Source organism: Triticum urartu, chromosome 6, assembly GCF_003073215.2.
Source record: "Triticum urartu cultivar G1812 chromosome 6, Tu2.1, whole genome shotgun sequence".
Taxonomy (NCBI): Eukaryota; Viridiplantae; Streptophyta; class Magnoliopsida; order Poales; family Poaceae; genus Triticum; species Triticum urartu.
Window position 1 is genome coordinate 99,693,817 of NC_053027.1, and position 26,537 is coordinate 99,720,353.

A 26,537-nucleotide genomic window follows, 5' to 3' on the forward strand; every position below is an offset into this window, starting at 1 on the left:
AACCCAAACCTTGTACCTATGTCGATTGCCTTGAATGAATAAAGATGGCGAGTTTCCAAAAAAAAAACCCAAGCGCAAACATGCCAGGAGGAGCTTTACCCCTTGTGATTTTGAATTTCTTATCATGGCTAGGACCGAACTACTCCTTCCGTTCCACAATGTAGTGTGTCCACGCATCTTGAGATCTAAATTTGACTGTAAATTTAACCAACAAGACCGATCATGTATTCAGTGGTATAGCTCTTGCTCCCGCTGCAATCGGTCTCGTTGATTAAATTTACGGTCAAAGTTAGATCTTGAGAAGCGCGGGCGCACTATATTGTTGTGGAATGGAGGAGTACTGATTTCATCTGATTCGACTTCGAATTCCAATCTCCTTGTTACAATTTCCAAGAAGAAAGAAAAAGTTAGTACCTCCGTCGCCCGCAAAATCGCGTGAGGCGAGCGGACCGACGCCCCCGCAATCGGAGAGGAGAGCGCGAAGCGGCGACGAACATAGGCAGAAATCACATATTTGACCTGAGGTCCAAATCAAATCACAAACTGACCTCGTTCCGAAAAAATTTCACTCTGCTAACCCTTTTGTGTGGCGCCCGATAGCTGGGCGCCACACACTACTATGCAGCGCCTCTCTCTTGGGCGTCGCACCTCGTGCCAGCGTGGCAGCCCTGGTCCAGTTGCGGCCCCACAGACAGCACTGCAGCGCCTCAGACTTAGGCGCCACACTTGTAATGTGCAGCGCCTTGCTCTTGGGCGCTGCACAGTCTGTGTTCCACTTAGGCTGGCCCCACCCTCTCTCCCATCCCACCCCCACCCACACACCCCACCCTACACAAACCCTTAGCCTTGCGCCCCTCCTCTCTTCCCCTCACCCCTCTCAAATCCTTCTCAAATCTTGCAAATCCGAAGTATTTGACCGTGGATTTCGAAGCCAACCCCTCCCTTAAGGTAATCTCCTTCGATCCCCTCGTTTTCATCCTTATGAATTGTCACATTTGCTCAAATATTGCTACTTTGGGGAAACCCTAGTTTTGGCTTGGATTTGCAAATTTGTATTGAATCATGTTATGTTTCTTTGCTAATTTGTGTTGGTTAGGCTTTCATAATATGCTAGGGTTAGAGTTATGTGTGTTTCATGTTGGTGTTAGGGTTATGCTATGGTTAGGGTTGTGGTTATTGTTAAGTGGGGGTTAGGGTTATTAATTCATATATATGTTATGGCATATGTATTTTGTGCAAATATTTTTTGTTAAGTACTTACTTGATATATGTGTGTTTTTTATTATTGTAGGGATGGGGAGAACATGTGTTTATGTTCATCATGTGGATAAAGAGGCCTTTTTAAAAGGCAATGTTGAGCCAGACCCGGATGAGCTTGACATGGTGTTTGAGAGTAGTCCAAGCTATGCGGAGCTCTTGGACCAAGTGAGGAAGGATTTGAATTGGATGGACCCAAGTGACGTTGTTGAGTTCGTGGGAAGGCATAATGTTGGTTTTGGAATGCACATCCGTTGGAAGACAATGCGTGTGAACTCCGAGCAACGTTGGGTTGCATACAAGGAGACGGTTGCCGAATCTCTAGACAAGGCTCTTGAGTTATTTGCCTCCAAGAAGGTTGAGTCTACTTTGAATTTGGACTTGAACCGGAACCCCTCCCCGTTGGTTGCTAGCACTCCACCACCCATGAACCAAGATCAAATGAGTGAACCTCATTTCACGCAACAAGATTGGCCAACATTGAGCCCGACTCCAAACAACCAAAATGAAGGTTTTGAAGAGGAGAATGATGAGTACGAGGAGGATGACAACGAAGTTGATATCCATGACAACAATGTGGGTGATCTCGACCAATATCATGTGCAAGAGACAATGGACCAATCCATCCCTTTTTCCCGTGCATATGCATCGGACTCGGATGACGATGGTCCCGATGAAGAAGTTGATGAGGAGGGGTTCACACCGAAGGAGGCCCAAGCATTCAAGAAGGTATTTGGGCGGGATCACAAGACACCATTGTTCAATGATCTTAGTCTCGCGGATGAAGCCGTTGTGGATGGTGGCAAATGCATATCTCTTGGAGCTAGGCCAAGTTCTCACCGTGATTTGGAAGACGGCAAGAACGGGATATATCCCGGTTGTGAGTTTCAATCCTTCTTGGAATTGAAGATGTGGCTCGACAACTACTCGGTTACGCATTATCGTCCACATAAAGTAGCCAACTCGGACGTCAATGTGCGTTACACGGTCAAATGTGAAGTGCCAAGTTGTCCATGGATTGTGCGTGCAAGGCCATGGAAAGGAGGTCCCACTTGGCGCAAAGTAAGTTGTCTACCAAATCACATGTGCCGGCACAAGAATGCGGATGGCAAGCTTGTGTACCAACAACACAGACAACTCACGTCCGAGTTCATCGCTTATAGGCTTTCCAACCAAATATCCACACTTCCAACAATGAGCATCAAGAGTGTCATTGACCTTGTGAAAGCCATCTTTCATTACAAGGTGAAGTACGGCAAGGCATGAAAGGCAAAGCAATCCGCATTCAAGATGTTGTATGGCAATTGGAAGGAAGCATACAACCGACTCCCTAGGTTGTTGTTAGCTATGGCCACTACAAACCCAGGCATGGTTCACGTGGTTGAGCCTCATGGGCACCAAACATTGATTCACAACGGGAGGACCGTCCGAGTATTTGGCCGTGCATTTTGGGCCTTTGAGCAATGCATGAGGGCTTTTGAGCATTGTCGGCCCGTCATCGCCATTGATGGCACGTTCTTGACCGGACAATACAAGGGCACTTTATTGGTTGCAGTAGCAAGTGATGCCAATAACCGGGTGTTGCCTTTGGCTTTCGCTTTGGTTGAGGTGGAGAACAATGATAACTGGGAGTGGTTCTTGCGTCAATTGAGAACAAGGGTATTACCGGCTGAAAGGGAAATTTGTGTCATATCGGATCGCCATCCAGGAATTCTCAATGCGGTGGTGGTTGACATTCCTGGACATAGAAAGTTGCACCATCGATGGTGCATGAGGCACTTTTGTGCAAACTTCTATAGGGCATGTGGTATCAAGGAGTTGGCCGATGATCTTCAAGATTGTTGTCTCGCTTTCACCAACAAGCGGTTTGCCACATTGTTCAATGCATTGCTCAGACACAAGAAACTTGACCCCGGTGGTGTGACGCCCGGTTAATCAAGCTACAGTAACCCTCTGGTAATGATGCCATGTCACCACGATTACTATTGATAATCTCGTGTTAGTTCAGATCCGAGCCAAATTCAAATTTCAATTGAAGTCAAACATTAAAAGTTTCCAATAGTCAAATCAAAAATGTTCAAATTGTTGCAACTAAATCATAATCAATTATGGTGGAGGAACCACACTTTTATGAAATGATTAAATACTCTAAAGTGAATAAAACCATAGCAAAACAATTATTCAAATGATTTTAAATAATAAACAAATGTTAAACTAGTTTAATTGACCACCAAACTTTTTATGGTAGAGGGATGTTCTGAAACCTTATTTTAGGAGCTATGGTCATGTTTTATAAAAAAACTAAAATAAAGTATGACTAAACTAGAACAGAAAAGAATAAATAAAAAGAAAAGACAAAAGGTAAAACAAAAAAATAAAAGAGAGGGAGAGAACCCCCTGGCCATCTGGGCCTCGGCCCAGGAAGCCGACGGGCCGCCAGGCCAGCCCACCCCGCCCCTGCCTTATCCCCCCACCCCCAGGCAAACCCTAACCCACCCGATCCCCACTCCCCCCCACTCGCCCCACCCCGCTCGCCCCCCCTCGCTCCCTCCCCCGATCTGGATCGGGGCGAACCCCCCGATCCCATCGGCCTGACGCCGCCGTCGATCCCCGTCGCCCCGCCGCCGTTCACCATCGCCACCGCCGCCCAGCTCCCACCTCCTCAACCCTCCTTCCCAGCGCCCCCCGCGCTCGGCTGGATCTGGATCGGGGAGGGGCCCGACCCCGTCGCCCCGGATCCCGTCGGCCGGAACGCCGCCTCGCCGCCCTCCTCCTCGACGGACCTCCTTCGCCGGCCTGCCTCCCCGTCGAACCGTCGTCTCCGTCCTCCTCCCCAAGCCCAGTTGCCTAGACCCCACCATCCCGCGGTGAGCTCCTGTGCCGAGCGCACCATCCCTCCGTCCCGTGTCCGCCACGCCCGACCCCCCTGGTCACCGCACCTCGCCGCGGCCGCGCCCCCCCCCCTCGCTGGTCATGGCTCGGGTCCGTCCCGCTCGGCCTCCGCCCCCTTTGCACGCGCCCGGCTACCACTTCGCCCGCGCGTGCGCGGCCTCGCCTCACCGGCGATGCAGCCCCGCCGCCCGCGCCCGCTGCCACACGGCCATGCCCTTGGCCGCGGCTTCCACCCCGCGCGCGCTCCGGCCCCGCGCTCACCGCTGCCGCGCCGCGCCTTGGCCGCGCACCGGCGCCCGTGCCCCGGCCTCCTGACGCTGGCCGCGGCCCCCTTCCCCTCTGCGCCCGCCGTGGCCGTGACCCGGCTCCCTCCGCATCCCTACCATTGCCGGCCCCGCCCCAAGCTGCCGTGCCTGCCACTGCCATGCTGGCCGCCTCCGCCGGGGCCCCCTTAATGGCTGCCGCGCCGCGGTCGTCCGCCGGTGGCACCCGGTGGCCTCGCCCCGTTTTTCCCCTGTCGGGCTCGCCCCCCCCCCCCACTCGGGCCATCGCCCGTTTGGGTGAAGCCCGTAACCCGCACGCCCGCATAGACCCCAGTGGCCCTATGACAATGGGGCCCCACGACCAGAACGTTTTAATTAAAAAAAAGGGAATTTTTTTTAAAAAATAATATAAAGTATAATAATAATAAAAATAATTAATTAATTAATTAATTAAGGAATTAATTAAGTTAATTAATTATAATTAGATTAACCTAATCACTAATTAACCTAATTAACTGTTAGTTAATTAAAACAGAGTATGACGAACGGGACCCACCTGTCAGGTTGACCTGGTCAACTGCTGACGTCTTGCTGACGTCATGATGACGTCAGTAGACACTATTCTGGATAATGTTGATTAAATTAAATAAATAAATCCTAAAAATGATTTAAATCTTTTAAAATTAATATAAAATAAACCGTAGCTCGGATGGAAAAACTTTGTACATGAAAGTTGCTCAGAACGACGAGACGAATTTGAATACGCAGCCCGTTTATCCGCTACGCATCCCTAGCATAGCGAACACGCAACTTTCCACCTCTGTTTCATCTGTGCGAAAACGCGAAACACCGGGGATACTTTCCCGGATGTTTCCCCCCTTCACCGGTATCACCTCATACCGCGATAGGGCACCCCTAACACCGCTACTTGTCATGTCATGCATCGCTATGCATCTGTTTGCTTAAATATTTATTGTTTCTTCCCCCTCTTCTCTCGCTAGACACCGAGACCGACGCCTCTGCTACCCAGTACGACTACGGAGTTGACGATCCCTCTCTCTTGCCAGAGCAACCAGGCAAGCCCCCCATTTGATCACCAGATATTGCCTACTCTTCTCTATACTGCTTGCATTAGAGTAGTGTAGCATGTTACTGCTTCCCGTTAATCCTATACTGATGCATAGCCTGTCCTTGCTACTACTGTTGTTACCTTACCTGCAATCCTAATACTTAGTATAGGATGCTAGTTTTTCATCAGTGGCCCTACATCCTTGTCCGTCTGCCATGCTATACTATCGGGCCGTGATCACTCGGGAGTTGATCACGGGTATATACTATATACTTTATACATGATACATGTGGTGACTAAAGACGGGTGGGCTTGAGGAGCACCCGCGAGTGGAGTTTTGAGGCGGAGCGGCAGGGCAGGTTCCGACCACCTAGGAGAGAGGTGGGCCTGGCCCTGGTCGGCGTTCGCGGTTACTTAACACGCTTAACGAGATCTGGGTATTTGATCTGAGTCTGGCCATTTGGTCTATACGCACTAACCATCTACGTGGGAGTAGTTATGGGTATCCCGGCGTCGTGGTATCAGCCGAAGCCTTCTTGACGTCAGCGACGGAGCGGCGCGCGCTGGATTGGACTGGAACGCCACTAGGCTAGGTCTGCTTCCGGCCGCCCACGCAACGTGCAGGTGTGCTAAGGGCGATGGGCCCAGACCCCTGGGCGCTTAGGTTTAGACCGGCGTGCTGACCTCTCTGTTGGTCTAGGTGGGGCTGCGACGTGTTGATCTTCCGAGGCCGGGCATGACCCAGGAAAGTGTGTCCGGCCAAATGGGATCGAGCGTGTTGGGGTATGTGGTGCACCCCTGCAGGGAAGTTAATCTATTCGAATAGCCGTGATCTTCGGTAACAGGACGATTTGGAGTTGTACCTTGACCTTATGACAACTAGAACCGGATACTTAATAAAACACACCCTTCCAAGTGCCAGATACAACCGGTGGTCGCTCTCTCACAGGGCGACGAGGGGAGGATCATCGGTTAGGATTATGCTATGCGATGCTACTTGGAGGACTTCAGTCTACTCTCTTCTACATGCTGCAAGACGGAGGCTGCCAGAAGCGTAGTCTTCGATAGGACTAGCTATCCCCCTCTTATTCCAGCATTCTGCAGTCCAGTCCACATATGATACCCTTACTCCGTTTGATACCCATGCATATGTAGTGTAGCTTCTTGCTTGCGAGTACTTTGGATGAGTACTCACGGTTGCTTTCTCCTTCTTTTCCCTCTATCCCTTCTACCTGGTTGTCGCAACCAGATGTTGGAGCCCAGGAGCCAGACGCCACCGTCGACGACGACCCCTACACCGGAGGTGCCTACTACTACGTGATGCCCGCTGACGACGACCAGGAGTAGTTAGGAGGATCCCAGGCAGGAGGCCTGCGCCTCTTTCGATCCGTATCCCAGTTTGTGCTAGCCTTCTTAAGGCAACCTTGTTTAACTTATGTCTGTACTCAGATATTGTTGCTTTCGCTGACTCGTCTATGATCGAGCTCTTGTATTCGAGCCCTCGAGGCCCCTGGCTTGTAATATGATGCTTGTATGACTTATTTTATTTGTAGAGTTGTGTTGTGATATCTTTCCGTGAGTCCCTGATCTTGATCGTACACGTTTGCGTGTATGATTAGTGTACGATTAAATCGGGGGCGTCACAAGTTGGTATCAGAGCCAACTGCCTGTAGGAATCCCCCTTCCAAACTCCTTGGCCGAAGTCGAGTCTAGTCAGTGAAAACTGTTTACTAACATGGTTGTGTGGCTTACGGGCCCATGTAGCCATTTGGGTGGTATTAGGATCTTTTATTCCTCGACCTATACTCTGGGACTCTGATCTCTCTTCTATTCGGGTTAAATGAGTTTACTAAAAATCTAACTTAGGTTCTCGTAAATACTTTCTCCCGGAGAGCCGCTTCAGTCCAGGTGATCGCCGGCTGCACCAGAAGATTTCGAAGATACTCTCCGATATTCTGTCGAAACCTTATGCCGTTGCTTTTGCAAGTCCCTACCACCGGAATATCCCTATGGATAAGTATTTAGACCTGACGTGCTTACTTTTATTCCCAGTCGATCTTGTTATTATAAGATACCCCGAGGATACTTTGTGCCTACTGCCTTGCAGTTCCTTGCCACATGCATACCACTACGGATAATTACTCGCATTTATCGAGTATCCGCTCATCCCCAGATATTCATGCAGTTCACAAAATTCTTCGAAATACCATTCGATCTTCCGAAAATCCTGAGCAACCTATTGCTCCTGAAATTCTTGCTTGCTTGCATTATGGTTAATCCCATAAGTATAGTAATCTTATTGACTACCTTTGTCAATATCATTTTGAGTCCATTGACTCAATATGTTGCGAATTCTCGCAATCCTCACTCAGATCGTAGAATTCATCCTTCCATCTCAGATGTCATTTTAAACATGGGCTGGTTCTCGACCAATCAAATTGCCATCGATTGTACCCCTAAGTCTATTCAACTTGTCCGTCCTTGATCAGAGCATTTGCTCCTGATCCCTTGATTTGAAAATCATAATTCCTTTGTTATTTAAACGTTGAATTATTCAGATGTTCTGTAAAACGATGCATTTGCATTCTTTCTTCCTCTGATTGGGTATCGATACTCACATCAGCTCCATTGTGGATCACCATATCCACTGTTGGATTATTATCCGACAATGTCCTTCATAATTAATCACCTTGTGAGTTCTTTCTCCGATACATAATGCCTTTGGTAATTTGTATCCTCTCCTTTTGCCAACCATGCTCTGCTTTCGAGCTGGTAATATTTACTCATGAAACTTGTGGAATATATTTCTAAGATATCCCGATGGGTTGAACATTATGCCTTCCTTAATCTGTGTGAACCCGAAAACTTTTCAGCGGTCTTACTCCTCTAGTAATTCACCTGGTAGGTTTTCAAACTGAAATCGTTTTATTAGAGCTGTGAATGAAAGGTTATGCATTGAAGAAGTGGGAGTCGACCTTGGACCTTTGTGTTCATGCCCATGGACACGATGTAGATCCTATCATGGAAGCTTCTTGTAATAATAATTATTTCCTTAATATAATATCCTTTGGTATTGGTGAATTGATCCTTTGCAAGCGTGGTTCCGACCATATGTTCTTCTTAGATCCCATTTGTCGGGCAAGTTTAAGCACTTGTCTTCTGTGGATCGATACACCATTCTAACCTTTACTTTGATCTTTCGTCGAGTATTACCCCCTCTGGTATCTCGAGATTATCACGGAACTGCATAACTTCTTATGCGTTCTTCATCAAGTATTACATTCTCACTGATTCCGAATTTTTTTTTCTTTCACGGGCTCTGAGTTAATAAACACTCAAAGACATCGATAACTGAATCGAGTTCACACCGCGATTAAACAAATCTTGGTAACCTTCATTACTTACGAATTTGAACTCGATCACGTAAATCCTAACCTGCTCGGCTATATCATTATCGAGGGCGCAGGAGGAGTCCTACTCCCTTCCGGGAGTAGGACTTCCCCCCCAATCCTATTCCAATAGGATTCCGGAGGGGGAAAAGAGAGAGAGGGGGGCCGGCCACCTTCTCCTAGTCCTAATAGGACTAGGGGAGGGGGGAAGGTGCGCAGCCACCTTGGGCTGCCCCTTTCTCCTTTCCACTAAGGCCCATGAAGGCCCATATGCTCCCGGGGGGTTCCGGTAACCTCTCGGTAACCCGGTAAAATCCCTGATTTCACCCGCAACACTTCCGATGTCCAAACATAGGCTTCCAATATATCAATCTTTACGTATCGGGCATTTCGAGACTCCTCGTCATGTCCGTGATCACATCCGGGACTCCGAACAACCTTCGGTACATCAAAATGCATAAACTCATAATATACTTGTCATCGTAACCTAAGCGTGCGGACCCTACGGGTTCGAGAACAATGTAGACATGACCGAGACATGTCTCCGGTCAATAACCAATAGCGGGACCTGGATGCCCATATTGGCTCCCACATATTCTACGAAGATCTTTATCGGTCAGACCGCATAACAACATACGTTGTTCCCTTTGTCATCGGTATGTTACTTGCCCGAGATTCGATCGTCGGTATCCAATACCTTAGTTCAATCTCGTTACCGGCAAGTCTCTTTACTCGTTCCCGTAATACATCATCTCACAACTACCATATTAGTTGTAATGCTTGCAAGGCTTATGTGATGTGCATTACCGAGAGGGCCCAAAGATACCTCTCCGACAATCGAAGTGACAAATCCTAATCTCGAAATACGCCAACCCAACATCTACCTTTGGAGACACCTGTAATGCTCCTTTATAATCACCCATTTACGTTGTGACGTTTGGTAGCACCCAAAGTGTTCCTCCGGCAAACGGGAGTTGCATAATCTCATAGTCATAGGAACATGTATAAGTCATGAAGAAAGCAATAGCAACATACTAAACGATCGGGTGCTAAGCTAATGGAATGGGTCATGTCAATCAGATCATTCAACTAATGATGTGACCTCGTTAATCAAATAACAACTCTTTGTCTATGGTTAGGAAACATAACCATCTTTGATTAACGAGCTAGTCAAGTAGAGGCATACTAGTGACACTCTGTTTGTCTATGTATTCACACATGTATTATGTTTCCGGTTAATACAATTCTAGCATGAATAATAAACATTTATCATGAAATAAGGAAATAAATAATAACTTTATTATTGCCTCTAGGGCATATTTCCTTCAGTCTCCCACTTGCACTAGAGTCAATAATCTAGATCACATCACCATGTGATTAACATCGATAGTTCACATCATCATGTGATTAACACCCATAGTTCACATCTCTATGTGACCAACACCCAAAGGGTTTACTAGATTCAGTAATCTAGTTCACATCGCTATGTGATTAACACCCAAGGAGTACTAAGGTGTGATCATGTTTTGCTTGTGAGAGAATCTTAGTCAACGGGTCTGCCACATTCAGATCCGCATGTATTTTGCAAATTTTTATGTCAACAATGCTCTGCATGGAGCTACTCTAGCTAATTGCTCCCACTTTCAATATGTATCTAGACCGAGACTTAGAGTCATCTAGATTAGTGTCAAACTTGCATCGGCGTAACCCTTTACGATGAACCTTTTTTTTTCACTTCCATAATCGAGAAACATATCCTTATTCCACTAAGGACAATTTTGACCGCTGTCCAGTGATCTACTCCTAGATCACTATTGTACTCCCTTGCCAAACTCAGTGGTAGGGCATACAATAGATCTGGTATACAGCATGGCATACTTTATAGAACCTCTGACTGAGGCATAGGGAATGACTTTCATTCTCTTTCTATTTTCTATCATGGTCGGGCTTTGAGTCTTACTCAAGTTCACACCTTGTAACACAGGCAAGAACTCTTTCTTTGACTGTTCCATTTTGAACTACTTCAAAATCTTGTCAAGGTATGTACTCATTGAAAAAACTTATCAAGCGTCTTGATCTATCTCTATAGATCTTGAAGCTCAATATGTAAGCAGCTTCACCGAAGTCTTTCTTTGAAAAACTCCTTTCAAACACTCCTTTTATGCTTTACAGAATAATTCTACATTATTTCCGATCAACAATATGTCATTCACATATACTTATCAGAAATGCTGTAGTGCTCCCACTCACTTTCTCATAAATACAGGCTTCACCGCAAGTCTGTATAAAACTATATGCTTTGATCAACTCATCAAAGCGTATATTCCAACTCCGAGATGCTTGCACCAGTCCATAGATGGATTGCTGGAGTTTGCACATTTTGTTAGCACCTTTCGGATTGACAAAACCTTCTGGTTGCATCATATACAACTCTTCTTTAGTAAATCCATTAAGGAATGTAGTTTTGTTTATCCATTTGCCAGATTTCATAAAACGCGGCAATTGCTAACATGATTCGGACAGACTTAAGCATAGATACGAGTGAGAAACTCTCATCGTAGTCAACACCTTGAACTTGTCGAAAACCTTTTGCGACAATTCTAGCTTTGTAGATAGTAACACTACTATCAGCGTCCATCTTCCTCTTGAAGATCCATTTATTCTCAATTGCTTGCCGATCATCGGGCAAGTCAACCAAAGTCCATACTTTGTTCTCATACATGGATCCCATCTCAGATTTCATGGCTTCAAGCCACTTTGCGGAATCTGGGCTCACCATCGCTTCTTCATAGTTCGTAGGTTCATCATGATCTAGTAGCATGACTTCCAGAACAGGATTACCGTACCACTCTGGTGCGGATCTTACTCTGGTTGATCTACGAGGTTCAGTAGTATCTTGATCTGAAGTTTCATGATCATTATCATTAGCTTCCTCACTAACTGGTGTAGGTGTCACTGAAACAGTTTCTTGTGATGTACTACTTTCCAGTAAGGGAGCAGGTACAGTTACCTCGTCAAGTTCTACTTTCCTCCCACTCACTTCTTTCGAGAGAAACTCCTTCTCCAGAAAGTTTCCGAATTTAGCAACAAAAGTCTTGCCTTCGGATCTGTGATAGAAGGTGTATCCAATAGTTTCCTTTGGATATCCTATGAATACGCACTTCTCCGATTTGAGTTTGAGCTTATCAGGATGAAACTTTTTCATATAAGCATCGCAACCCCAAACTTTAAGAAACGACAGCTTAGGTTTCATGCCAAACCATAGTTCACATGGTGTCGTCTCAATGGATTTAGATGGTGCCCTTTTTAACGTGAATGCAGCTGTCTCTAATGCATGACCCCAAAACGATAGTGGTAGATCGGTAAGAGACATCATAGATTGCACCATATCTAATAAAGTATGGTTATGACATTCGGACACACCATTATGCTGTGGTGTTCCAGGTGGCATGAGTTTGTGAAACTATTCCACATTGTTCTAATTGAAGACCAAACTCGTAACTCAAATATTTGTCTCCATGATCAGATCGTAGAAACTTTATTTTTCTTGTCACGATGATTTTCCACTTCACTCTGAAATTCTTTGAACTTTTCAAATGTTTCAGACTTATGTTTCATCAAGTAGATATACCCATATCTGCTCAAATCATCTGTGAAGTTCAGAAAATAACGATACTTGCCGTGAGCCTTAACATTCATCGGACCGCATACATCAGTATGTATTATTTCCAATAAGTCAGTTGCTCGCTCCGGAGAACGGAGTCTTAGTCATCTTGCCCATGAGGCATGGTTCGCAAGCATCAAGTGATTTCAGCATGGAGTTTCTTCATGCGCTTTACACCAATATGACCTAAACGGCAGTGCCACAAATAAGTTGCACTATCATTATTAACTTTGCATCTTTTGGTTTCAATATTATCATTATGTGTATCACTACGATCGAGATCCAATGAACTATTTTCATTGGGTGTGTTACCATATAAGGTTTTATTCATGTAAACAGAACAACAATTTATTCTTTTACTTAAATGAATAACCGTATTACAATAAACATGATCAAATCATATTCATGCTCAACGCAAACACCAAATAACACTTATTTAGGTTCAACACTAATCCCGAAAGTATAGGGAAGTGTGCGATGATGATCATATCAATCTTGGAACCACTTCCAACACACATCGTCACTTCACCCTTAACTAGTCTCTGTTCATTCTGCAACTCCTATTTCGAGTTACTACTCTTAGCAACTGAACTAGTATCAAATACTGAGGGGTTGCTATAAACACTAGTAAAGTACACATTAATAACATGTATATCAAATATACTTAGGTTCACTTTGCCATCCTTATTATCCACCAAATACTTGGGGCAGTTCCGCTTCCAGTGACCAGTCCCTTTGCAGTAGAAGCACTTAGTCTCAGGCTTAGGACCAGACTTGGGCTTCTTCACTTGAGCAGCAACTTGCTTGCCGTTCTTCTTGAAGTTCCCCTTCTTCCCTTTGCCCTTTTCTTGAAACTAGTGGTCTTGTCAACCATCAACACTTGATGTTTTTCTTGATTTCTACCTTCGTTGATTTCATCATCACGAAGAGCTTGGGAGTTGTTTCCGTTATCCCTTGCATATTATAGTTCATCACGAAGTTCTACTAACTTGGTGATGGTGATTAGAGAATTCTGTCAATCACTATCTTATCTGGAAGATTAACTCCCACTTGATTCAAGCGATTGTAGTACCCAGACAATCTGAGCACATGCTCACTAGTTGAATGATTCTCCTCCATCTTTTAGCTATAGAACTTGTTGGAGACTTCATATCTCTCAACTCGGGTATTTGCTTGAAATATTAACTTCAACTCCTGGAACATCTCATATGGTCCATGACGTTCAAAACGTCTTTGAAGTCCCGATTCTAAGCCATTAAGCATGGTGCACTAAACTATCAAGTAGTCATCATATTGAGCCAGCCAAACATTCATAACGTCTGCATCTGCTCCTGCAATAGGTCTGTCACCTAGCGGTGCATCAAGGACATAATTCTTCTGTGCAGCAATGAGGATAAACCTCAGATCACGGATCCAATCCGCATCATTGCTACTAACATCTTTCAACACAATTTTTCTCTAGGAACATATCAAAATAAACATATGAAAGCAACAAAGCAAGCTATTGATCTACAACATAATTTGCAAAATACTACCAGGACTAAGTTCATGATAAATTTAAGTTCAATTTAATCATATTACTTAAGAACTCCCACTTAGATAGACATCCCTCTAATCCTCTAAGTGATTACGTGATCCAAATCAACTAAACCATGACCGATCATCACGTGAGATGGAGTAGTTTTCAATGGTGAACATTGTTATGTTGATCATATCTACTATATGATTCACGCTCGACCTTTCGGTCTCCGTGTTCCGAGGCCATATCTGCATATGCTAGGCTCATCAAGTTTAACCTGAGTATTCCGCGTGTGCAAAACTGGCTTGCACCCGTTGTAGATGGACGTAGAGATTATCACACCCGATCATCACGTGGTGTCTGGGCACGACGAACTTTGGCAACGGTGCATACTCAGGGAGAACACTTCTTGATAATTAGTGAGAGATCATCTTAAAATGCTACCGTCAAACTAAGCAAAATAAGATGTATAAAAGATAAACATCACATGCAATCAAAATATGTGACATGATATGGCCATCATCATCTTGTGCCTTTGATCTCCATCTCCAAAGCATCATCATGATTTCCATCGTCACCGGCATGACACCATGATCTCCATCATCTTGATCTATATCAATATGTCGTCACATGGTCGTCTCGCCAACTATTGCTCTTGCAACTATTGCTATCGCATAGCGATAAAGTAAAGCAATTATTGGATGCTTGCATCTCATGCAATAGAGAGACAACCATAAGGATTTTTCCAGTTGCTGATAACTTCAACAAAACATGATCATCTCATACAACAACTTATATCTCATCACGTCTTGACCATATCACATCACAACATGCCCTGCAAAAACAAGTTAGACGTCCTCTACTTTGTTGTTGCAAGTTTTACGTGGCTGCTACGGGCTTAAGCAAGAACCAATCTCACCTACGCATCAAAACCACAACGATAGTTTGTCAATTTGACTCCGTTTTAACCTTCGCAAGGACCGGGCGTAGCCACACTCGGTTCAACTAAAGTTGGAGAAACAGTCACCCGCAAGTCACCTATGTGCAAAGCACGTCGGGGAAACCGGTCTCGCGTAAGCGTACGCGTAATGTCGGTCCGGGCCGCTTCATCCAACAATACCGCCGAACCAAAGTATGACATGCTGGTAGGCAGTATGACTTATATCGCCCACAACTCACTTGTGTTCTACTCGTGCATATAACATCAACACATAAAACCTAGGCTCGGATGCCACTGTTGGGTTTCGTAGTAATTTCAAAAATTTCCTACGCACACGCAAGATCATGGTGATGCACAGCAACGGGAGGGGAGAGTGTTGTCTACGTACCCACGTAGACCGACTGCGGAAGCGATCACACAACGTAGAGGAAGTAGTCGTACGTCTTCCCGATCCGACCGATCAAGCACCGAAACTACGGCACCTCCGAGTTCGAGCACACGTTCAGCTCGATGACGATCCCCGGACTCCGATCCAGCAAAGTGTCGGGGAAGAGTTCCGTCAGCACGACGGCGTGGTGACGATCTTGATGTACTACAGCAGCAGGGCTTCGCCTAAACTCCGCTACAGTATTATCGAGGAATATGGTGGCAGGGGGCACCGCACACGGCTAAGGAATAGATCACGTGGATCAACTTGTGTGTTTCTGGGGTGCCTCTGCCTCAGTATATAAAGGAGCCAAGGGGGAGGGGGGCGCCGGCCAGGGAGGAGGGCGCAGGAGGAGTCCTACTCCTTCCGGGAGTAGGACTCCCCCCCAATCCTATTCCAATTAGGATTCACAAAGGGGGAAAGAGAGAGAGGGGGGCCGACCACCTTCTCCTAGTCCTATTAGGACTAGGGGAAGGGGAAGGTGCGCAGCCACCTTGGGCTGTCCCTTTCTCCTTTCCACTAAGGCCCATGAAGGCCCATATGGCTCCCGGGGGGTTCCGGTAACCTCCCGGTAATCCGGTAAAATTCTGATTTCACCCGGAACACTTCCGATGTCCAAACATAGGCTCCCAATATATCAATCTTTACGTCTCGACCATTTCGAGACTCCTCGTCATGTCCATGATCACATCCGGGACTCCGAACAACCTTCGGTACATCAAAATGTATAAACTCATAATATAACTGTCATCGTAACCTTAAGCGTGCGGACCCTACGGGTTCGAGAACAATGTAGACATGACCGAGACACGTCTCCGGTCAATAACCAATAGCGGAACCTGGATGCCCATATTGGCTCCTACATATTCTACGAAGATCTTTATCGGTCAGACCGCATAACAACATACGTTGTTCCCTTTGTCATCGGTATGTTACTTGCCCGAGATTCGATCGTCGGTATCCAATACCTAGTTCAATCTCGTTACCGGCAAGTCTCTTTACTCGTTCCGTAATACATCATCTCACAACTAACATCTTAGTTGTAATGCTTGCAAGGTCATCGTAACCTTAAGCGTGCGGACCCTACGGGTTCGAGAACAATGTAGACATGACCGAGACATGTCTCCGGTCAATAACCAATAGCGGGACCTGGATGCCCATATTGGCTCCCACATATTCTACGAAGATCTTTATCGGTCAGACCGCATAACAACATACGTTGTTCCCTTTGTCATCGGTATGTTACTTGCCCGAGATTCGATCGTCGGTATCCAATACCTTAGTTCAATCTCGTTACCGGCAAGTCTCTTTACTCGTTCCGTAATACATCATCTCACAACTAACATATTAGTTGTAATGCTTGCAAGGCTTATGTGATGTGTATTACCGAGAGGGCCCAGAGATACCTCTCCGACAATCGGAGTGACAAATCCTAATCTCGGAATACGCCAACCCAACATCTACCTTTGGAGACACCTGTAATGCTCCTTTATAATCACCCAGTTACGTTGTGACGTTTGGTAGCACCCAAAGTGTTCCTCCGGCAAACGGGAGTTGCATAATCTCATAGTCATAGGAACATGTATAAGTCATGAAGAAAGCAATAGCAACATACTAAACGATCGGGTGCTAAGCTAATGGAATGGGTCATGTCAATCAGATCATTCAACTAATGATGTGACCTCGTTAATCAAATAACAACTCTTTGTCTATGGTTAGGAAACATAACCATCTTTGATTAACGAGCTAGTCAAGTAGAGGCATACTAGTGACACTCTGTTTGTCTATGTATTCACACATGTATTATGTTTCCGGTTAATACAATTCTAGCATGAATAATAAACATTTATCATGAAATAAGGAAATAAATAATAACTTTATTATTGCCTCTAGGGCATATTTCCTTCACATGAGGCCATCGTTGCTTCATCTCCCATGCTCGCACTTGTTAAATGCAGCCCGTGTTAGGAATGTGGACGTCAATCACCCTCTTAACGTGAGGGAGTCCGAGTTCTCAATCATGACGGTAAAGAATACATGGGCTCCCGGTTTCAGCCATACTTGGACCAATCACAATGGCCGGAGTATCATGGAGTTCAACTATGGCTGGACCCGGAATTGAAGGTCGTTAGACGGGGAAGACGTAAGACAAAGCGTCTTAGAGGTGACATGGACGGATGGGGCCGTGGTGGCGGTGGAGAATACGGCACCGGCCAATTCCAAGAGCCTTGTGAGCAATCCCGTTGTGGGGACTGCAGTCATGGGGGACACAACACAAGAACTTGTCCCAAATCAAGAAAAAGATCAAAGAAAAATGATGCAAGCACAAGCCAAGCAAATGATAGCCAACCAAGTCAACCAAGGAGTAGCCAACCAAGTCAAACAAGCCAACGAGGCACTAGGCAACAAAGAGGTCATGGTGGTGGTAGAGGCCGTGGTGGTGGTAGAGGCCGTGGTGATGGCCTAGGCCGTGGGGATGGTCTTGGCCGTGGTGAAGGCCTAGGCCGTGGTGATGGTCTAGGCCGTGGTGGTGGTGGTAGAGGCCGTGGTGATGGTCTTGACCATGGTGAAGGCCTAGGTCGTGGTGCTGGTCTTGGCCGTGGTGGTGGCAAAGGCCGTGGTGGTGGTCTAGGCCATGGTGGCGGTAGAGGCCGTGGTGGTGGTCTAGGCCGTGGTGGTGGTAGAGGCAGTGGTGGTGATCTTGGCCTTGGCGGCGGCCGTGGTGGAGGAATGTTCACTTGGCTCAATGGACCATTGCCGTATGTGACTTACTATGATCTTGTTCTTTTGGCTCAATGCTTGTGTTGTCATTTTGCATTGTGTGACTAACTATTATATTGACATTTTCATAGGTATGGAAACAATGAAGGGGGTGGAGGACATGGAGGCGAAAGGTGAGCTCCCTTGGTGGTCGGAGGAGGGAGAAGAAGAAGAAGAAGAAGAATAGAGGAAGAAGAAGGGACAAGGACCATGACCTTTTCTATGAACCAAAATGTGTGCTACTATGTGATATGAGACGTAAATGACTATGTCTTTTTGGCTAAATGTTTGTGTATGACTATCTGATTGGACAACTCTATTGCTATGTGTGTATGAGTATGTGATTTGGACTACTACATGTGATTTGGATATGATTATGTGCCATCTATGTGAATCACAAAACATAAAAATCACTTTGTATATGAAAACAGCAGATAGTGCAGCGCCTAAGGCCGAGGCGCTGCACATTACAGTGCAGCGCCTATCCCTTGGGCGTTGCACACTCACTTAGCATTTTTTTGGGTAGAAAACATACTGGAAGCTTCTGTTGCTCTCTGGACTGGGATGTCCAGAAGTGCAGCGCCTAAAGAGTAGGCGCTGCACTATGGTGTGTGGCGCCTCTCCCTTAGGCGTTGCACGGCTGGACATCTATTTGCTGCACTCACCCCCTCCCACCCATCCCCACCCCACACACCCCCACCCCCACACAAACCCGAAGCTCAGTGCCTCCCCTCTGCCCTCCTCTCTCCCCTTCTCAAATCCTCCTCAGATCCGGAGTATTTGACCGTGGATTTCGAAGCCAAACCCTCCCTTAAGGTAATCTCCTCCGTTCCCCTTGTTTTCATCCATAGGAATTGTCACATTTGCTCAAATCTTGCTACTTTGGGGAAACCCTAGTTTTGGCTTGGATTTGCAAATATTTGTTGAATGATGTTAAGTTTCTTTGCTAATTTGGGTTGGTTAGGCTTTCATGGTATGCTAGGGTTAGGGGTATGTGTGTGTGATGTTGGTGTTAGGGTTATGCTAGGGTTATGCTATGGTTAGGGTTATTGTTAAGTGGGGGTTAGGGTTGACCAAGAATTATCGGTTTTGTAGGCATGGCTTCATCCGGTTTCATGACGAGGCCACCGTGTGCTAACCAAGAAGACATGCCGAACAAGTGGGAGGACGCATCTTTGGACAAGGTGAAGGAGAAAGATGCCAACATCCCGCCATGTTGGTGTGGAGATGTTTGCAAGGTGAAGGTATCCACCGACCGAAATAAATCATGGACGGAAGGGCGGAGATATTTTGTATGCCCGAACTATGCTTATGATCGTGCACTTCCAACTAACGCCTATGACCAACCACCGGTAAGCTCAAGAAGTAAAATGTTACTATCAAATGTGTGTCAACACTAACAAAAATTTTGTATGCAGTCACCGCCTCCTCTATGCAAGTACTTCACGTGGATAGATCTTGAAGTGCCAGAAGATGTCAAAAAGGACCAATACCAAGATTGTCTTAGGCGGCAACGGCGGTTCGAAGAATCGTTTCGAAGAGGCTTGGAGGAAGAGCGTCGTCAGAAGGAGAGGATGGAGCGGAAGAAACGAGACGAGGAGAGGGCACGCCAAGCGAAACTTGCTCGTGAGGAGGAGAGGGCAAGAAAGCTTGCAAAGGCTCGCGAGGCGCAAGAGGAGGACTCGGCCCGTGACAAGAAGGGGAAATGGCCTCGCTCTACTCAGTAGGGACTTCGGTTCGGTGCACTCGTCGTGAACTTGTGAGGGCATGTAAGATGTTGGTGAACTATTTTCTAGGGCAAGCTACCATTTATCATTTGTAATGAATGTGTCGTGAACCATGTCGTAGTTCGAATTGTCTTAAGTTATGAACTCGTCGGCATAAAATTTTTGTTTGTTCAAATTGTTGTGATGATGCAGTCATTGTAAGTATTATGATGTTCTGGTGAAATGAATGTGCTGTCAACTCTGTTTTTGCAGTAAACAACCGTGCAATGCCCAGAACAAAGGCGCTGCACTATAACTTGGTAATTTTCGTGGATTGTTAGTGCTCAAAGCCTTCTGTGGCCCTATGGGCAGCCATGGCCAGTTAAGCAGCGCCTATGGGACGGGCGCTGCACTGTGAGGTGCAGCGCCTAGGCTTTGGGCGCTGCATAGTACAGTGCAGCGCCTGACTGTCAGGCGCTGCAGTGCTGTTAACTGCCAAACTGCAGAAACAGATTCCATTTTGGCAAATACAAATACTGAACAATTCAACTGAACAAAGACAACATCATTTAGGACAAATACTGAACAAAGACAACTAATAATTTGAACATCACATCTTTTAGGACAACACAAATACCACAATAGTAAGAGTTCACCAACATATAACATAACCCAACAAGTTCATCAACCTAACGAAACGGCTACAAGAGAGCACTTCCATAGTAACAAACACTAATGCCTTCCGCACATGTTCCTGGTGCCACGCCTGCAGGCAATCTTCTTCTTCCTGGATGGACGAGCCTCCTCTTCCTGCACTTCCTCCTCCGCCTCCGCCTCCGCCTCATGATCCAAGCTAGCCATCCGCGAGGTCCCTACGACCACCTTTGGGTTGCCTCTGTTGTCAAAGTCGTTGGGCGTGTACCAGCGTCTGGGCTGCCTAGGCTTGAACACATATGGGGACCGAAGTTGAGCGTCCGCCAAAGTCATGTCATCATCAAGCTCATCGCCCTATCACACAATCAAACAATATGGTGAAGACCGACGTCGTAATCAAGTGAGAATCACATCTAAAGGATTATTCATACCTCTTGGGTGGCCGCACCCTCATCATCCTGATAAGCATATGAGGAACTCACATCGTCCCTCTGATGGTGAGATGAGGGGTCTGATGGTGTACCAGACCTAGAGGCAGATGGTTCATCAATTTCGGGATCACGGCAACCGAGAAGATTCGATAACCGCCTTAACTTCCTGGCCTGACGCTGTAACATGAACAAGTGTGGAAGATATGAAACTCCGCAACATAGACTACCTCTCATAGTGAATGCGATTTGTACCTTGAGGAATGCTCGTAGTGGACCATCATCATTGCCTTTTCCAACCGGTGTTTCCTCCAGAATAGACTGGCTCTCATCAGCTGCTTTCTTGATCTCAGTGCGTTGCGGATGAGAAAGAATGAACACGTTAGCCATTCAAACATGTGTAATACGGCCAACGGGAAAGTAAAGAAGAAACACTTTACCACATAGTTAATCACCGGCACAGCAGGGACTCCGTGCCCTACCCTGACATCTCTGTTGTACTTCCCCTTTGATAGATCCTCAAAGTTTACGGGTTCTTCAAGAATATCCTCATTATATGCCGGCGGGCATATCTCAACTCGAGTATTTTCAAGAAGCCATCGTATGTAGTTATCAAAAGCAAGTGGACTATGCTCACGAAGCTTGGCGCGTGCACTGCTACGAGCTTCCTCCACACAAAGCTGGAAGCGGGTAACATACGAAGCATGATGCTTGTCCCAGTCCTTTATCTTCCGCTGCCTTCTCCTGTCCAACCTGCATGGTACAAAACCAAACATTAGCAAAATCAAGGAGTGACGATGCTTAGTCAATACGGTTCATGTTGTCTTACCTATGAAGTGCTTTGTCCGTATCCACCCATTCCAGCGGGTGAGGCTGGAACAGACCAAACTGACGAGACACGCGATGTGGCAAATGAAACTCAACAACCCAGTTGCATATCAGTGGGCACCGCATACGCCAGAGATCCCTATCCCGCAAGCACATCGGGTTGATGGTAAACTCCGGGGTGTACCCAAGTCTGTCATCGGCGCCATATGGCTGCCATTCCACCTATGAAATAGGGCAACAATGCAAAATTGGTGAATTTTTTTAGGCAAACATGAGAAATGACTGAAGTAATGACCTCATTACCTGCTCAGGCGTAATCGTGTCCAACTCGGCAACGTACTTCTGGTACATGAGATTGACATCGTTTGTCATCTCAGAAACCACATCCCACTTGTAAGCCCAAGTGGGGCGCCGTAATTCGTCATCTTCATCTTCATACCAAGGATTAAACCTGACGCTCTTCGGGCGTCCAACAGGCAGACGCTCCCAGCTCCATACAGAAAGTAGAAGCATATTACCACCAATGCCTGCACTATCTGTGATCCTGCAACACGCATCGTCCAGCTGCATATGAAAGAAAAACAATGTTAACTTGACAGCAAGCTTGCATTGCTAATGAAGAAATGAGTTGATCACAAAACAGACCAACTACCTATCGGTACAAGTAGGCAAGAGTAGCTGAACCCCAGCTCCATTTGCTATCGAAGACGGTCAACGCCTTCAGCCACATCCATGGAGCGTTCTTGCCAGTGGAGTCAGGAAACAAAGTCCTCGACACAACATACCACATGTAGACACGAGCATGTGTCTGGATCACGTCATCAGTGGCATCCGGAGGGCACGTCGCAAAGTGAGTTTGAATCCACGTGAAAGCAGCTCCGGATGCTTTCCTTTCCTTCTTCTTCTTCTCTTCTCCCTCCTCTACATCAGCCTCAGCCTCGGTAGGAGCCATACCGATAAGAGCAATCATCTGCTCGCGCCACCCATCAGAATCGGTGCTCATACAGAGAGACATCCCGTCGATAGCAAGACCGGTGATCAACGAGACATCCTCGAGCGTCACGGTCATCTCCCCAGTCCGAAGATGGAAACTATGCGTCTCCGACCTCCACCGATCAGCAAGAGCGGACACCAGTGGAGCGTTCAGATTCGGCGTGGACCGGCTGACCAACTGAATCCACAGGAGTAGTCCTGCCTGCTTGATGTACGGTGTGTACCTCTCATCGTAAGGCATGGCAGGACGAGAGACCCCGTGATACCGAATCTTCAAAGGTTCAAGCTTCTGCAAAAAACAAGTAATGACAAATCTTAGGGCATGTAAATTTCAACTTAAGGCAAAATATTTAGATTACTCGTTATTACCATCTCCTTCTCGCGCATCATGTAGGCCCGGTGTTTCGTGTCGTAGACATCGTCGAGAAGCCAAACCATCCTTACAAAGTTCAAACAATAAACATATATGAGTTCATCTTCATCTCAAATATCGGTATACATCTAAACATCTCATATGTGTTCAATTACAAAATCTCAACATCTCCTTCTCACACAATGAATATGTCATATGTGTTCAAATAAACTCAACATCTAATATTTCAAATAAAATCAACATCTAATATATATCTAAAAAACAGATCATATATCTCTACAAAACTCAACATCTCATTGTTATCTATATAAATAGTCATCTCATATATATATATATATATATATATATAAACAATCTAGGGTTTCACTAACAAGAACTATATATTATGAACTAAGCAACAACACTACGGTACTACCACTATGACTACACATCCTAAATCAAGCAAATCAAGGGTTCCATCAAATCTTGGACAAATCTCTAAAATGGCAACAAATTTACGGAGGAAAAGAAAGGAAACAGAGGAGTTTAAGCGCCCAAGAGCTAGGCGCTGCACATTACAAGTGTGGCGCCTAAGTCTGAGGCGCTGCAATGCTGTCTGTGGGGCCGCAACTGAACCAGGGCTGCCACGCTGGCACGAGGTGCGACGTCCAATAGAGAGGCGCTGCATAGTAGTGTGTGGTGCCTAGCTGTCGGGCGCCACACAAAAGAGTCAACAGAGTGGAATTTTTTCGGAACGAAGTCAGTTTGTGATTTAATTTGGACCTGAGGTCAAATATGTGATTTCTGCCACGAACATGTTCCCCCGTCGCCGAGATCGCCCGCGGAAGAGGCCAAACCCAATGGAGGCGAGGGCAGCGAAGGCCACCTCGGCGACGTCCTTCTCCAAGCCCCCGCCGCTGGCGCTCCCGAAGACGGCGCAGTTCTTCTTCCGACACCTCCCGGGCCACAGCCGCGGTGGCGCCAGCGTCGTCCCCCACGCGGAGTGGGTGAGGAAGACCGCTCTGAGGGACTCCATCCACGACGCCTACCTGCGCGCCCTCGCGGCTCCCTTTCAACGGCCCCCACGGCGTGCCGACGGTGCCGTCCCTCCTGCCCGCGCTCCTAGCCGGCGGCCACTGCTTCGGGCCCCTCCCCGACGGCGCCTCCAACGTCATCGTCAACACGGTTTGGCTCTACGCCGCCTCCCCCCCAGCCCGCTTCGCCGCCGCCGACACCGTTGTCGATGTCGTCGACATCGATGACATCAAGCACAGATCCTTCCACGGCCTCAATCGCGTGGTCCACGATGCCGATCGGAACTATGACTACTACTACGCTGCCGCTGCTGCCGCGAAGCACCCCAACTGCGAGGCCTTCGCCGCATTCGCGCAGTCGGGGGTTGCCACAAGCCCCGCCGTCACAGAGCTGCTCGCCGGTGGCAGCAGCGCCCATCTTTCCGCCGAGGATGTCGAGCGGCTGGCCGTCCTACTCGTTCGACCCTCAGCTCCTCCGCTCGACTCTTGCCTGGTGCCAGAGCCCCAGTTCCCGGCGGAGAGGGAGGAGTACATCAGAGCCGGGCAACGATGGAGACGGAAGCTGGCTAACATGGCGATTCAGCACTGGAGCCGCACCATTGGGGTCAGTCCCTTTATCCAACAATAATCACATCTTCATACGCCTATTTTATTTCCTGGCCATTGGTGCTAATCGTCAAGTCGTCATTGCTATGTACTGCAAATTTCTTCCTCCCAAGGGGCCAGAGCTACAGCTCCATGTTGTTTGTGACGCCAGTGTTGACAGCCATGGTTACCAACATATCAACTTCATGGCCTCTGCAAGAGATAATCCGGCGGCCATACAACTCTTCTTTGCGGAATATGCAAGAAAAATGGGGGTCGTGCTTTGCTGCCCTGTCCAAGACTCCGTCTCTCTAAGCGGTAAGCAGTATACTCTCATAATCAGAGTACCTACTCCCTCCGTACTTATGTTAGTGAGCAAAATCTTAGCTCTCTTTGGTAGAGAACGAATAATACCACTACTATATTTAATCATCTCAGGAGTGTGTGAGGATCAGTCGAACGATGCTACAACGTAACTCATTCGTGCTTTTCGATGATGATATTTAAGTTTGGATCTATTCTTGATAATAGCACAAACACATATTTAAGTTAGTGTCCTTTTTTAAAAAATTGTTTGGATTGCTTACCACATGTGTCATGTGGCTATTTAAGTTAAGAGTCTGTTTGGCCTAATAAAGGGCTATTCCTTGACAAGACAATGATTTCATTTTTCTTTTTAGCTGCTAGTCAGGGCTTTACATGCTTTCGATATACTACCTCCGTTTCAGTTTATAAGTCCTACGCGTATATCTAGGTTGTCAATTTTATTACCCTAATATAAACTATATAACAAAAAATTATATTGTTTAAAAATAGAACATCTTGAAGTTTATATTGGTATATTTTTTTGTAATATATGACATGTATTAGGTTGGTCAAATTGACGACCTAGGGGTACGCGCGCACGCCCTGTAAACTGAGAGAGAGGTAGTAATCAAATTGGGTATATTTTACAACCATTTAAACCCCACCATCACCTTCCTGCCCTTACCCCTCGCCCTTGAACCCGGTGAAATGCTACAGAATTAAGGAGCTAGTTAATGCACGTGCCCTAAGTTTGCTAACTGTTTGTGTGTAATATATCATGTTTATCAGTACTCCATGCAGTTATGCATACTGATTATCTGAAACACTTTTTATGTCATGATGCTAGTCTCAGATTGGACATGTTTATACTTTTATCAGGTCACTGCGATCTTTGTGAGAGTCTTCATCAAAGGCTTATCCACCCATCTTTTGGAGCATACAATTTCCGCAGTCCCCTTGATGCTACCTCGGGTATAATTGACTTTGATGTTGCGAATCTGCTGGACATCAAATATGCTCGGCACCTTTGGGGTTCGAGGCACATGGACCGTGTTTTTTACCCTTATGATGATTTTCATTCCAGCGCTGAATGGAAGTGGGATTTCATGGTAATTCGGTAGTTCAATTGCAATGCGAAGTTGCTTTTATGTACCTGTAAGCACAAAAAGGCGAGTGCATGGAGACATCTGAAGATGGATGTATGTGTTGAGATCATCATGGAATGCAGGCAAAAAAGTAGGAGCAAAAAGTAGATAGGAGACGCAAGATGTAGAATTGCAGGGCGTGTTGGAGTTGGAGTCTACCAAACCCTGGTGGGTTTAGTTTAAGAAGGGAGAAAATGTATTTGTACTATGCATGTTTTGTAGATAGCCTCGTTAAAACATGTGTGGAGAAACTTTGGAAATACTCGAACAAGATAAAAGGAGTATAATCCTATCTTTTGGCCAGATGTACTTTCTCCCCTTAATTC

At 46.4% G+C, this 26,537-nt stretch overlaps 3 protein-coding genes and 1 pseudogene across 3 annotated transcripts; 2 read left to right on the plus strand and 2 right to left on the minus strand.

The window, feature by feature from the left end:
• Window positions 1-19,303: 19,303 nt before the first annotated feature.
• LOC125512169 (ensconsin-like) lies at window positions 19,304-19,965 on the plus strand. The gene is made up of 2 exons (XM_048677252.1): window positions 19,304-19,532; window positions 19,599-19,965. The coding sequence occupies exons 1-2, from the start codon at window positions 19,329-19,331 to the stop codon at window positions 19,905-19,907; spliced, it is 513 nt and encodes a 170-aa protein (XP_048533209.1). The 5' UTR covers window positions 19,304-19,328; the 3' UTR covers window positions 19,908-19,965.
• A 1,455-nt stretch (window positions 19,966-21,420) lies between these two features.
• On the minus strand, window positions 21,421-22,168 carry LOC125516624 (serine/threonine-protein phosphatase 7 long form homolog; the record flags this gene model as incomplete). Its single annotated transcript, XM_048681995.1, has 3 exons — window positions 22,100-22,168; window positions 21,798-22,018; window positions 21,421-21,721 (listed from the first exon to the last, which is right to left on the minus strand). Coding segments are annotated over exons 1-3 (591 nt in total), but the record flags the coding sequence as incomplete, so codon positions are not given.
• LOC125516625 (protein MAIN-LIKE 2-like) lies at window positions 22,165-23,260 on the minus strand. The gene is made up of 3 exons (XM_048681996.1): window positions 23,159-23,260; window positions 22,459-23,078; window positions 22,165-22,360 (listed from the first exon to the last, which is right to left on the minus strand). The coding sequence occupies exons 1-3, from the start codon at window positions 23,225-23,227 to the stop codon at window positions 22,165-22,167; spliced, it is 885 nt and encodes a 294-aa protein (XP_048537953.1). The 5' UTR covers window positions 23,228-23,260.
• Window positions 23,261-23,956: 696 nt separating this feature from the next.
• LOC125517438 lies at window positions 23,957-26,397 on the plus strand (annotated as a pseudogene).
• Window positions 26,398-26,537: the final 140 nt, after the last annotated feature.

Excerpts from the sequence above, each read along its gene's own strand:
- LOC125512169 (XM_048677252.1), top strand. The coding sequence starts at position 19,329 with ATGCCGAACAAGTGGGAGGACGCATCTTTGGACAAGGTGAAGGAGAAA. Across the intron at positions 19,533-19,598 it reads ACGCCTATGACCAACCACCG|TCACCGCCTCCTCTATGCAA; the intron begins GTAAGCTCAAGA and ends TTTTGTATGCAG.
- LOC125516625 (XM_048681996.1), bottom strand. The coding sequence starts at position 23,227 with ATGGTTTGGCTTCTCGACGATGTCTACGACACGAAACACCGGGCCTAC. Across the intron at positions 23,079-23,158 it reads TGATGCGCGAGAAGGAGATG|AAGCTTGAACCTTTGAAGAT; the intron begins GTAATAACGAGT and ends TGTTTTTTGCAG. Across the intron at positions 22,361-22,458 it reads TCAGCTACTCTTGCCTACTT|CTGGACGATGCGTGTTGCAG; the intron begins GTACCGATAGGT and ends TTTCATATGCAG.